This window comes from Lycorma delicatula, chromosome 1, assembly GCF_047948215.1.
Source record: "Lycorma delicatula isolate Av1 chromosome 1, ASM4794821v1, whole genome shotgun sequence".
Classification (NCBI taxonomy): Eukaryota; Metazoa; Arthropoda; class Insecta; order Hemiptera; family Fulgoridae; genus Lycorma; species Lycorma delicatula.
In genome coordinates, this window is record NC_134455.1 from 23,468,380 (window position 1) to 23,482,487 (window position 14,108).

The window sequence follows — 14,108 nt, forward strand, 5'->3', positions numbered from 1 at the left end:
GTCAACTTTTCGAATATATAAGTGTCATCTACTACGAGAGTTGTTGTAAACCTCTTATTATTACTATTATTATTATTATATTACTATTTTTATTTTTGTTAGACAAATTTTCTAATGAATTTTTGGAATAATTTTGTCATAAGAGTCTTAATTATGTAATTCTAGGAACTCCTGAGGACTTTATTAAAAAAAACTGTCCTCCAGTTGAACCTCAAGGACCCAATATGGCACTGAAAGGATCTGCTCTAATAGTAGCTGGATTCTGGGTCTCTGCTGAGTTGTATGATTTAGCATGGCAAGCTATGTTGATTTTAAAGAAAAAACAGGCTGGTCAGAAACCTCCACCTAAACTAACTGCCGAACAAATTAAAGAAAAAAAAGAGCAGGTAAAGTAATAGCGATTGTAATCAAAGTTTTTTTTATCTAAACTAGAAAAATAACAACCCTTTCCGTTGTAAAAATGCACCTAGTATTGAAAAATACACCTATTGTAAAACATGACTTTTATATCTGGAATTTAATTGAGAAAATAAAATATTAAGACTTAATATTATTTAGTTAATAATCTTTATTAAGAATTATTAATAGTATCGTAGTATTAAAATTTGGTTAAATTTAATGACTGGCTAACAGGTCCAAAATTTTAAAATTTATTTTCATACAAACAAAATTTCAGTTTCCAAAAAGAACGACAAAGTATAAGATTTTGTATTTTAAAATTTTATTCCTTTCAAAATGTATCGGCTTTAGCAGTTAACTGCGGAAACATATGAACGCGATACTTAGATTAGATGTAGATCGATTCCTAAACATTTTTAAGGAAATACTTTTGGTAATGGAAGAGAAAAAATCTTCCTTAAAAAAAATTTTATGTTTTAGACTTTCTTTAACAAACACAAGATGGAGGGACCTTAAATTTAATGATTGCTTAATTAAGGTTTCTTTCTTATTAATTAATGGCTTAACGCTTTCTCAGTTAGAGAGGTTAGCATCTATTTTCTAATGTTAGAGAAAAGAAATCAATAACTGAATAAGAAAAAAGAAGTATTTTGTGATCTCTATAACTTTTATTAGCAATGGTAAGGTAGATCATATTACAAAATATATCCTTAGAGATGAAATCATGTTTTAGATATTACGGAAGAAATGTGGTTTTTGATCAAAACAATTCTAATGAGACTTTTAAACTAAATGACTTACGCCCTTTAATTTTTTTTTAGTAAACAGCACATCTTTCTAGGAACATTAATAAGACATATTGAACATCTTCGTCGTCTTCCCGTAGGTTAGCGATTCGCATGATACAGGGTTACTATAATTAATGTTCAAGAAAATTTGGACTATGTTCCGTAATCAGTAAATTAATAATGAAGTAATGAATCTGGAATTCTAAACTTTTCTCTTTTCCTGGACCATTCCTGTTTATTCAATTTTTGTTTTTATTAATACATTTACCTAAATCTTTTTCCCTTTATTTAATTACGCCGTTCTAAATAATTGTTTACTTCTCAGTAAATCCTCTCACATGCAACTTCTCTCACCTATTCGTGCTTAGCATGATTTTTAAGAAATTCAATTCTTAAGTGTTGGTAAAAAAGGTTTGTTTTTACTTGATGTCAAAAAACGGTAAAATAAGTTAATCGTTGTATTCATTTATAATCTGTTTTGTTAATAAACTTCATAATTTACCAAAAATAATTAACAAATAAATTCATGATTTATTCTAAATATTTTTTAACCATGTTTATCCGTTACACTTTATAAAGAAATAATCTTAAGCAGATGCAACTTTACAAATTATCAATCACCTTTGCTGTGAAGAAAATAATTCTGACAACTAATTGCTTGAAAAAATTCTTGTTATAAAAATCTTAATTTTTCAACATCATAAAAAAATTAAGTTGTATTAGTCTATGTTAAATGAGTGATTGGTATTGATTAATGAAAATTATTTTTTTTTTTAAATTAGGTATTATACAACTAAGACTATTTTAAGAAATATATATATATATATATATATATATATATATATATATATAATTATGTATTCATTAAATTTTTAATCTTTCTTATATTTAGCAATTAATTTTTTAGTTTATAATAAATAAATGAAATAATAAAGAAATACTGTTCTTATTTTCTTAAAAATATTTAATGGTTTAACGTTATCATTAAATATGTTTTCTTTACATTTTTAATCTTTTTTGTCTTGAAAATAAATTTTAATTCAAATTCCGTTGTTTAAGTAAATTATAAATGAAGAAAAAATAAAATGACTGACCTTTAAAACACTTTATTACGTGTTTATTAGACAGGCTTATTCTATTTTTAATGAAATACTCTTTAAAATCATAATAAAAATTTAATAATTATCCGCACACAGGCAAAGGCAGAAGCATTGGAAAGAAAATTAAAAATGGAGGCAGATTTAGAAGAAAAACGTAAAAGAGGGCTTTATCCAATAGAAAGTAAATTCTTGACCGAATTTAAAGAAGCTCTCGAAGAATCTCGATTAGAATGGCGAGTAGATGAAACGTTAGAGGAGAGAGCGCGTATTGCTTTAATAAAAGACGTACATCTGGACTTAAGAGAAATTGTTGATGAAGAAATAAGAGGAGAACTGAAACGGTTGAATGATGCTCTCGATAAAGATCGATCAAGTAAATTATGTTTATACTTTTAGTTATCGATAATTTTAAATAGTATTTTTAAAGAAATATGATTTTCTTTTGAAAAAATTAACAGTTTACGTAAAGTTACATATTTTAAAATTTCTCGATGTAATTAAATTGTTATTAATTAAACTTTTGATGAAGTAACCGACCCAGTTACTTTATTTAGAAATTAAAAGTGTAATGTTATACTTGGTACTTTCATTTTTTGTAAATTATTTAAATTATTCTTTTATTCAACAATTGTTTTAGTCGAAGATACTTTTAATATTAATATTATAAATTATTTATTGTCGATTCTAATTTTAAGTATTTGTAAGCAAAATTATAACAGTATTGATTGATATTCATAACATTATATATAGATTTTCATCATTTGTAGTCACATAAATGGCTATAATTAAAGGCATTCTAGGTCAATAAATTATTTTAGTCCCGTAGTGTTCTATTTCACTTGCATATACTTGTAACATCTGCGCGATATGCGGTTATCAGGTAAAACTAGATTGTTTATACTGTTAATCGGCTGTAAGAATCCTTCTCACCTAATTTTTGGGAAAATAGGCGTGAGAATAACAACAAAAAGTAAACGAATAAAGAAGGCAAAGTGCCCTTTAGAATTTTCGGTAACGTTATTTTATTATAGCTTGATAAAATAGAGGTATATGTCTTTATACGAAGTCACTAGTTATAATTCAGATGGACATTTATAAAATACATTACGTATCTTTTTAGTAAAATAAAAGGTACAATTAAACCCCTAAAAAATTTAAAAGTTGTTTAAATGAACATCGATGATAATTTAATGGAAGTGTAAATTGTAATAGTCTTTATGCTACTGTCTTAATATAATGTAGCGTTCATTTTCACTTGAATGACTGAAAAGTGAACGTTACCATTATAAAAATTTGTTTTATCTGACTGGTTGATAAAGTGAAAAATTTTCAGTAATAAAATTTTAGAATAAATATTTTGGGTAGATTAGAAATTGAAAAATAAAAAGTTTCATCTTATGGGAAATTTTTTGCAAATCACCATTCCTAAGTAATTTATCGCAAACAAGAGAAGATATTACATTAAAAGCTATGTTTTTTCACTGAAAAGCAAAACATATTCTTCATTTCGTACTATATATTTTTTTTTTAATTTTAAAAAGAAATTGTTGATAAAGTATAACATATTTTTCAGGAAAAACCAAAGAACCAAAAAAACCAAAGAAAAAGAAAAAAGCTAAAAGAGGTCCCAAGGATCCGACTAAAGACAGAACTCTGTCCTCATTATTTGAGGAACTAGTTGAAAAAGGCGTAATAAAAAAATATCCTACCGTAAATTTTGATGACATTTGTAAAGACATTGGTTACTGTCAGTGGGACCTTCGTGTTGACCCGTTCAACCAAGACCCTACACCTCAATTCGGTGAAATTATGCAGGTATTGAAATATACGTTTGTGTTTATATAACTAAATCCACTTTTAATAAAGAGAAATTGTTCCATGATTCTTCGGTCAAAAAGAAAGAAAATAATTATAATTTAAAATATTTATCATAAATTTAATCTTCTCATTACACAACCTTATAAAAGACAATTTGTTGTGACAATAGATTAAATTTGTTTAAAAAAGTTTCCTTTATAACTCGTTTGTAAACTAGTAAAAATCACGGAGTATGATAATTAAATTCCCAAGCTTCACTTACAAATAGTCTTTTAATATCGTATTAGTCTGAAACCAAATCGAGACTGTGATTTTCCAACTTTTTTAAATTTCATTCTTTAAAATTAGAGAAAGTTAAATTTTCTAATTATTTAATATTTGTTATAGTATTTTGAATTTTCTGGGGGCTTTTAAGAGACGATTATAAAAATCTGATGATCGTAGTAAAATTAAAGAATACGAGTAATATTTTTTTACAGTGTAAATAGTTTTAAAAATTAATAGAACGTGAACATCTATCACAGGCCGCCTTTTTTTAAAGATATTAAAAAATTCTGGCATATTAAAAAAATATAAGTGCTAGCTTTGACTAGGATCAGGGAATGACAGCGTCTAAAGATCACTAAATCTTTTCCATGTTTCAGCATAACCGTTGTGTAGAGGGCACAGTATGTGACAAACCAACTTTACAATTGACGCTGCAGACGGTAAGTTTGATAGAATTGGAAGTCGCGGAGATATCTAATAGGTAAATCGGGATGAAATATATCTTGTAGATGTCAATCCAGCTTATTTTAGACTTTCAAACATGTTTTTTTAGGGTAATTACATTCGTATCAGGAGCCGTTAAAAACAGAGGACACTCTTGTGGGCATCGTTAACACAGAGATTCCTTAGAATAAGATTGAATATTTTTATTTTTATAGAATTTACTGGTATCGTTATCTATACAGCAAATTTTTTTCTTTTGAGTTTTGAAAAAACTATTAAGTTTTCGTTAACAACAACTTTTGTATCACTTAAATATTACTAGAAATTTACAATCTATATTTTCCTTTTGATAGTTAAAAAATAAAGAATAGTTACCGGCAAATAACTAGAAAAATTGAAAATGATTGATTTATTTCCTTTCATAGCAATGGAAAATGCTAAAAATTTATTCACACCCTGATCACAGATCAATACATGGGAATATTTATGGGATAATAAAAAGAGGTTATATTATACGTTGCATCTATTTTAAATAAAAAGTTATATTTATTAATTTGTTGATTAAACGTATTTATCCCACTTCTGTCTTGTGGCTGTGGTCCTTAAGTATAAGCAGCACTAAACAGAATACCTTTCTCAAAAGTAAACTGTATATCCTTACCTGGACTAGGTTAGTGAAAAGAGTCAATTTCAATTGTGCAGCTGACTGTAACCAGCATTTCAGTGTAGTTGGAATGCTCATATGGAAGTGTCTGGATCTGTTATTAATTCAATGGAAACACTTTCAACATCTTACTTTTCTTAGAAAGCCTGGCATATGGAGCATCTTAATCTTGGGAGTGGTTGAATTATTTTCAGAAGGGAGTGATGTCTCGTGGTCAGAGGCCAGCCAGAATTACAGATTTGGCACCTAATATACAGGCTATGAATATAGAGTGTTACATTAAATGGGTTCATAAGACTACGCATATGTGTATATAAATATACATAGAAGTTTTTTTATTCACATATATGTGTGTTATTCAAATTTGAATTATTTACTTTGTGATTATACACCAATACTTTGGAGAGAAACTTTATATATATAATTTGAATATTGAACTTTATTTTTATAAACTAATAGAACAAATTTTTCATTTTTGAGTTATTTTCTGAAATATTTGTATTAATTTAGGTATTAAAGGAATACTGCATACTTAATGTAATGGGACCACGTTTTGCTCCAACACTACAACCTAGAGGTACATTTCCTCTACCAATAAGATCGGTTTTGCTATTCGGTCCAGAGGGTTCTGGCAAGAAAACACTGGTAGACGCTATTTGCACACAACTTGGAGCAGTGAAGTTTGATCTTACACCATCTAAAGATCTCCGAGAAAATTTTCCTGAAAAGAAGGATGTTAAAATGTTGGTTCATCTTGTTTCAAAGGTGACAAGAAACCTTTTATTCATCGGTATTAATAAATAACTAGTTTAATACTGTTGAAATAGTACTTAAGTAGTAAACTTTTTTTTGTTGAAAACATTTATTTGTTCGTTGTTTTGAAAAATCTCATCGTTATTCGAACGTAAGCTTATGCGACCCTCAGTGAACAAGCTGCATGTGTTAGAAGGTTGAAAAATTTGGGATGTTGCTAGATTTATGAATCATCTTTTAATTTGTGGTTTCCAGTATCCGTGAATCGGAGAAGCACCTTCAAATGGCCGCAGAAAAATCACATACTTTCTCTAATTTCTCTGTAGCCATAATTAACCAGGTATTAGATGGAGTTTCTTTTTCGGAAGGAGTAAGGGTATTTGTACGCAGGAATAAAACTGACCTTATTTTAATTCTATATATCCTAATCTACGTCGATCATTAAATAATGTTCTTTAAGTAAATTTGATCGTCGTTTGCCATCTCCTATTATTTTCTAAGTTACTCATCTATTCAATTAATCATGACAATGATTGTAGATTTCCTAAAAGATAAAATTAGTTTTACTATTTCAAAGATCATTTTTGACATTTTTTTGTAATAGAAAAAAATCAACTTAAAACAATTTAGAAAATATCTGTAATTCCATTATACTATGCTCAAGCTCACAGGGATAGTTTGGGATGGTCGTCGCCGAAAATCAGTTATTTAACAGTTGAAATCGAAGATTTGTAGTTCAAATTTTGGTAAACGTTAGTTGCGTTTATACGGATTGAATACTAGACAGTGGATATCGGTGTACTTTCGTGATTGGGGTTCAATTAACCAGATGTCTCAGGAATGACGGTCTATAAAAGATTACACCTCATTTACATGTCATACATGTCATCCTCATATCGCGGTTGGGGGATGGTTGCTTATTATTCACTGATTGAACAGCTTGCAACATACAAATTGATAAAAAAGATTAAGCTCAAAGGGTTTTTTTTTTGTCTTCAGTCATTTGACTGGTCTGATGCAGCTCTCCAAGATTCCCTATCTAGTGCTAGTCGTTTCATTTCAGTATACCCTCTACATCCTACATCCCTAACAATTTGTTTTACATATTCCAAACGTGGCCTGCCTACACAATTTTTCCCTTCTACCTGTCCTTCCAAAATTAAAGCGACTATTCCAGGATGCCTTAGTATGTGGCCTATAAGTCTGTCTCTTCTTTTAACTATATTTTTCTAAATGCTTCTTTCTTCATCTATTTGCCGCAATACCTCCTCATTTGTCACTTTATCCACCCATCTGATTTTTAACATTCTCCTATAGCACCACATTTCAAAAGCTTCTAACCTTTTCTTCTCAGATACTCCGATTGTCCAAGTTTCACTTCCATATAAAGCGACACTCCAAACATACACTTTCAAAAATCTTTTCCTGACATTTAAATTCATTTTTGATGTAAACAAATTATATTTCTTACTGAAGGCTCGTTTAGCTTTATAAGGCATTTTATATCGCTCCTGCTTCGTCCATCTTTAGTAATTTTACTTCCCAAATAACAAAATTCTTCTACCTCCATAATCTTTTCTCCTCCTATTTTCACATTCAGTGGTCCATCTTTGTTATTTCTACTACATTTCATAACTTTTGTTTTGTTCTTGTTTATTTTCATGCGATAGTTCTTGCGTAGGACTTCATCTATGCCGTTCATTGTTTCTTCTAAATCCATTTTATTCTCGGCTAGAATTACTATATCATCAGCAAATCGTAGCATCTTTATCTTTTACCTTGTACTGTTACTCCGAATCTAAATTGTTGTTTAACATCATTAACTGCTAGTTCCATGGAAAGATTAAAAAGTAACGGAGACAGGGAACACCCTTGTCGGACTCCCTTTCTTATTACGGCTTCGTTATTATGTTCTTCAATTGCTACTGTTGCTGTTTGGTTCCTGTACATGTTAGCAATTGTTCTTCTATCTCTGTACTTGAACCCTATATTTTTTTAAATGCTGAATATTTTATTCCAGTCTACGTTATCGAATGCCTTTTTTAGGTCTATAAACGCCAAGTATGTTGGTTTGTTTTTCTTTAATCTTCCTTCTACTATTAATCTGAGGCCTAAAATTGCTTCCCTTGTCCCTATACTTTTCCTGAAACTAAATTGGTCTTCTCCTAACACTTCCTTCAGTCTCCTCTCAATTCTTCTGTATAGAATTCTAGAAGATTTTTGATGCATGACTAGTTAAACTAATTGTTCTGTATGCTTCACATTTATCTGCCCCTGCTTTCTTTGGTATCATTACTATAACACTTTTTTGGAAGTTTGACGGAAATTCTCCTTTTTCATAAATATTACACACCAGTTTGTATAATCTATCAATCGCTTCCTCACCTGCACTGCGCAGTAATTCTACAGGTATTCCGTCTATTCCAGGAGCCTTTCTGCCATTCAAATCTTTTAATGCTCTCTTAAATTCAGATCTCAGTATTGTTTCTCTCATTTCATCCTCCTCAACTTCCTCTTCTTCCTCTATAAAACCATTTTCTAATTCATTTCCTCCGTATAACTCTTCAATATATTCCACCCATCTATCGACTTTAACTTTCATATTATATATAGGTGTACTATCTTTGTTTAACACATTATTAGATTTTAATTTATGTACCCCAAAATTTTCCTTAACTTTCCTGTATGCTCCGTCTATTTTACCAATGTTCATTTCTCTTTCCACTTCTGAACACTTTTCTTTAATCCACTCTTCTTTCGCCAGTTTGCACTTCCTGTTTATAGCATTTCTTAATTGCCGATAGTTCCTTTTACTTTCTTCATCACTAGCATGCTTATATTTTCTACGTTCATCCATCAGCTGCATGTATCGTCTGAAACCCAAGGTTTTCTATCAGTTCTCTTTATTCCGCCTAAGTTTGCTTCTGCTGATTTAAGAATTTCCTTTTTAACATTCTCCCATTCTTCTTCTACATTTTCTACGGTATCTTTTTTACTCAGAACTCTTGCGATGTCCTCCTCAAAAATCTTCTTTACCTCCTCTTCCTCAAGCTTCTCTAAATTCCACCGATTCATCTGACACCTTTTCTTCAGGTTTTTAAACCCCAATCTACATTTCATTATCACCAAATTATGGTCGTTATCAATGTCTGCTCCAGGGTAAGTTTTGCAGTCCACGAGTTGATTTCTAAATCTTTGCTTAACCATGATATAATCTATCTGATACCTTGCAGTATCGCCTGGCTTTTTCCAAGTGTATATTCTTCTATTATGATTTTTAAATTGGGTATTGGCAATTACTAAATTATACTTCATGCAAAACTCTATAAGTCGGTCCCCTCTTTCATTCCTTTTGCCCAGCCCGTATTCACCCACTATATTTCCTTCCTTGCCTTTTCCAATGCTTGCATTCCAATCTCCAACTATTATTAAATTTTCATCTCCTTTTACGTGTTTAATTGCTTCATCAATCTCTTCGTATACACATTCTACCTCATCATCATCATGGGCACTTGTAGGCATATAGACGTTAACAATCGTTGTCGGTTTAGGTTTTGATTTTTTTAACCCTCAAAGGGTTAATAAATTTTTACAGTAGATAATGATTAATTTATTTGATGAAAACTAAGTTAGATTTTAATTTAAAAATTAAAATATATTAATATTTAGTACAAATAAATTTATAGATATCATATTTAAATAAAATAATTAACATGTGACAATAGCAGTTGTCACTTTTAAGTTTGGATGTAATTTACATTTCAACGCGTATAATATGCTGTTGGGCAGCAATATACGAGTATATATGACTCAGTGAAAAAGAGAAAAGGAAAACATTTTACTTCTTTCTACCTCAATTAAGAGTAACATTGTTACAATCGTTCAGTTACTGCAGACAATAAAAATGAAACATTTACTAAATAGAAATCATTGAATTTTATAAGCAGATGATCTTCGGAAAGCTTATTAATGAAAGTTTTAATTCACATCTAAAGGGAAAAAAATTAATTTTTTTGTAATTATTATATAAAATATATGTATTTTTAGAAGTAAACTTAAATAAATTTTTATTTTAATACTTTTTTTTAGGAAAAATCGTACTCGTGCTTTCATAAAGATTAAGTTAACGATATGTGATGCAGTTTTATTCAAATAAACGAACTTGTTTGCGCACACAATCATGTGTATGGCATGCACACAAATACATACAATAATCTAAACATTTAAGTGAAAACACTGTAACAATCAGACAGGTTGCCTCTAGGGTGGATAAAATATCCGTTGGCTGCAGCCCACTCAGACTCACTGCGAGTCGACAAGCCTCCTACTCAAATTTTGATTGATATGCCAGTTTAGGTGTGCCCGTCAAACTTTCGTTTAAAAAAAAAAAATGCTGGATTCACATTTTCTAAATCAATTGTAAAATGTTACTTTTAAGCAAAATTTATCTCAAAAAACTGTTCTTGGGTTAATTGCATTAAAAATTTCCGAAAAAAATAAAAAGTTACAAACTATATGTCTGTTACTTTTCTCCCAATTCTATAACTGTGGAGATTATTTATAAATAATTTTGTAAAAAAGATTAGTTACCATTTATTAACATTTTTATTTAATTAAAAGTTATTATTATTCATACTTTTAAGTATTAATTAAAATTACTATCATAAAAAAGAGAAAAGTAAAACGATTTAAATTGTTTTTTGTTTTTTTTGTCTTCAGTCATTTGACTGGTTTGATGCAGCTCTCCAAGATTCCCTATCTAGTGCTAGTCGTTTCATTTCAGTATACCCTCTACATCCTACATCCCTAACAATTTGTTTTACATATTCCAAACGTGGCCTGCCTACACAATTTTTCCCTAATAACTGTCCTTCCAAAATTAAAGCGACTATTCCAGGATGCCTTAGTATGTGGCCGATGTGGCAGATAAGTAAGTGACTTATAAGTCTGTCTCTTCTTTTAACTATATTTTTCCAAATGCTTCTTTCTTCATCTATTTGCCGCAATACCTCTTCATTTGTCACTTTATCCACCCATCTGATTTTTAACATTCTACTATAGCACCGCATTTCAAAAGCTTCTAACCTTTTCTTCTCAGATACTCCGATCGTCCAAGTTTCACTTCCATATAAAGCGACACTCCAAACATACACTTTCAAAAATCTTTTCCTGACGTTTAAATTAATTTTTGATGTAAACAAATTATATTTCTTACTGAAGGCTCGTTTAGCTTGTGCTATTCGGCATTTTGTATCGTTCCTGTTTCGTCCATCTTTAGTAATTCTACTTCCCAAATAACAAAATTCTTCTACCTCTGTAATCTTTTCTCCTCCTATTTTCACATTCAGTGGTCCATTCAGTGGTCGATTTAAATTATTGAATGGAAATCACAGCTAAAAACATTTTGTGTAGAGAATAAATTAATTTGTAATCCAGAATAAAACTATGGGTAATTTTGAACTGAGATGAATTTTAAAGAGTTTATAAATTGTTTCAGTGAATTAGTTAATAGTCCACTATATGAACAGTTATGTATAAAACAGAAAGAATTCTTACATAATCGTGATAGTTCAAAAATTGTGATTGTAAAATACTCTACAATTTTCCATTTCTGTTTTTATTTTAATATTAATATCATTTCAAGTAGGAAAGCTAATCTGTTTAAAAATTTAAGGATAATTTTTAAAATGGCTCGTTTCAGTTGCGATTGATGTTACATTAAACTACATTATTATATATATTTTCGTTTCTTATGAAATTATGTACAATAATAAAAATATTTTTCATAATTTTTTTCCTAAAGGTTTCACGACTGTTACAACCAACGGTTATTTTTATTGATGGAGGAGAAAAACCGTTTTATACGAAAGTACCTAAAAATGAGAAAGAGAACAGTCCGCGAATGTTGAAAAGTCATCTTCCAAAATTAATGCGTGAAATTAAGCCCAACGATAGGGTAATATTTGTGGTTACATCAAATTCACCGTGGATGGGAACTGTAAGAAGTATGGTACGTAGAATTTAGACATATGAGTAAGCTCTTGCTGCTTGTGATTACAGTCGCAAACATATGATTAATTTCATGTTAGAAATATATAATTGAAAATATACATTAATGAATAGCCTCTAATACGTTTTGTATTTCATTTTTTATTAAGCTACTCTAACATTACAAATTTTCGGCAGTTTTTAGAATGCTACATTAAAAATAATCACAATAATCTCAGTACCCTAATTTTTGGTAGATTTCATAAGAAAGCTACCTACTGTAATGATACCAAAATTCGACTTCCGGAAAATTTCGACTTAACATCGCGTTTCACATCCCCTAGATCCCAAATCCACCATCAGTTCAAAAGTTTATATATATATATTTTTTTTACTATCTTGTGTAGAAGATAGCTGCCGTAATATTGCGCCAATCACTTTCAAATTGATACATAAAATATAACGACCCAAAATCTCGGTCGTGTTCGGACCATAGGGGTGGAAATGTTGGGGGGGGGGCTTTTTTAAAAGAAGAAAATATCTCTATAACTTTCTTATTAAGTAAATTATGGAATTTGCTTAAAGTTCCTACTATTCTTTAGATAAAGACCTAAAACTTATCTAAGTAAAGTTTTTTGATATCACTAACCATTGGCCCAGTGGGTGGAAAAAATGAGGTTTCGAAGACAATAAAATCATACCTCCCTTAATAGGAACAGTATCGAATCGGTTTAAAGTGACGGTTAGACTTCTATACATTACTTAAAAATTTGTCTGAAACAAGTTTTGATATGACCAACATTTACTGCAAGGAATGATCAAAATATTGCTGGAATCGTAGAAGATAGGCCTTGTCGTATGCTAAACATGTGAGACCTTTTTTCACATGCAACCATTGTCGTATTGAGTAATTTGAAATTTCTTAACTTCAAGGTGAAAATCTTCGTTATCCCCTACTTCGGTCCCCTGCTGTGGAACGTGGTGTTTGACGGATTTCTGGGGTTGACATTCCCAGAAGGGGTCACGGCCCAGACTTTCGCCGATGACTGTCTCCTATTAGTTCGTGGTAATTCACGACCGCAGCTAGAAAGTAGAGCGCAAGCGGCCTTGTCAAACGCCGAGGGCTGGATGGACATTCAAAATTTAAAGATTTCTGTTCCCAAGACGAAGTTCATGCTTCTGAAGGGTGCAGATAAATTATCATGCAGTCGAAACCCCCATATTAAATATAAAAGCTGTGTAATCAGCCGAGTGAGAATTCATAAGTACCTAGGTGTTTTGTTTGATAACTTTTTAGTAACCATATTAAGCAAGTTGCGGCGGACGCTGTCTCTGTGATGGACAAGCTTAGGAGAATTGCTCGGAAGGATTACGGGCTGTCGGGCCGCGAAATGTACTTGGTGTACCGAGGCGTTTTCGACAGTATGATCGCATACGCGGCTCCAGTTTGGGCGCATAAGTTGGAAATAAATAGAGCACTGCTTCAAAATTTAAGGAGTGTTCAGCGCAGAGCCATGATAGTATGCACTATGTATTTAAAACAACCTCCTACGAGGCTACTACCGTATTGGGAAAGGCTCTCCCAATCGATTTAGTGGTGAAAGTTCGAGCGGTCATGTGGAAGTTGCGAAGAGGTCGGGAGGCCGAAGCATTTGGGATGCGGTTTCGAGCCGGGCCAGAACCGGAGCGGAACGGTGATCACAATGCACCGGAACAAAATTTCGTACAGTTGCCCGTCTCCCGTCTGCGAAAGAGACTATGGAGCCTCGCGATGGAGGCATGGCAGCTTGAATGGCACACCACGACTAAGGGAAGATCCTTGTATAGTTTTATACAGGATCTGGGGGGATGGTATGCCTCGAGTTCGTTTTTAAGGGCATCGGGTGT

General features: G+C 31.1%; 1 protein-coding gene across 1 annotated transcript in view; it reads left to right on the forward strand.

Moving 5' to 3' along the window:
* LOC142317443 (IQ and AAA domain-containing protein 1-like) overlaps positions 1 to 14,108 on the forward strand; it is a 54,242-nt gene that overhangs the window by 24,104 nt on the left and 16,030 nt on the right. Inside the window, exons 8-13 of the mRNA XM_075354010.1 lie at positions 166 to 386; positions 2,384 to 2,660; positions 2,983 to 2,987; positions 3,875 to 4,102; positions 5,991 to 6,245; positions 12,037 to 12,243. Coding sequence (XP_075210125.1) covers positions 166 to 386; positions 2,384 to 2,660; positions 2,983 to 2,987; positions 3,875 to 4,102; positions 5,991 to 6,245; positions 12,037 to 12,243 — 1,193 coding nt within the window. The remainder of the gene's footprint in view (positions 1 to 165; positions 387 to 2,383; positions 2,661 to 2,982; positions 2,988 to 3,874; positions 4,103 to 5,990; positions 6,246 to 12,036; positions 12,244 to 14,108) is intronic.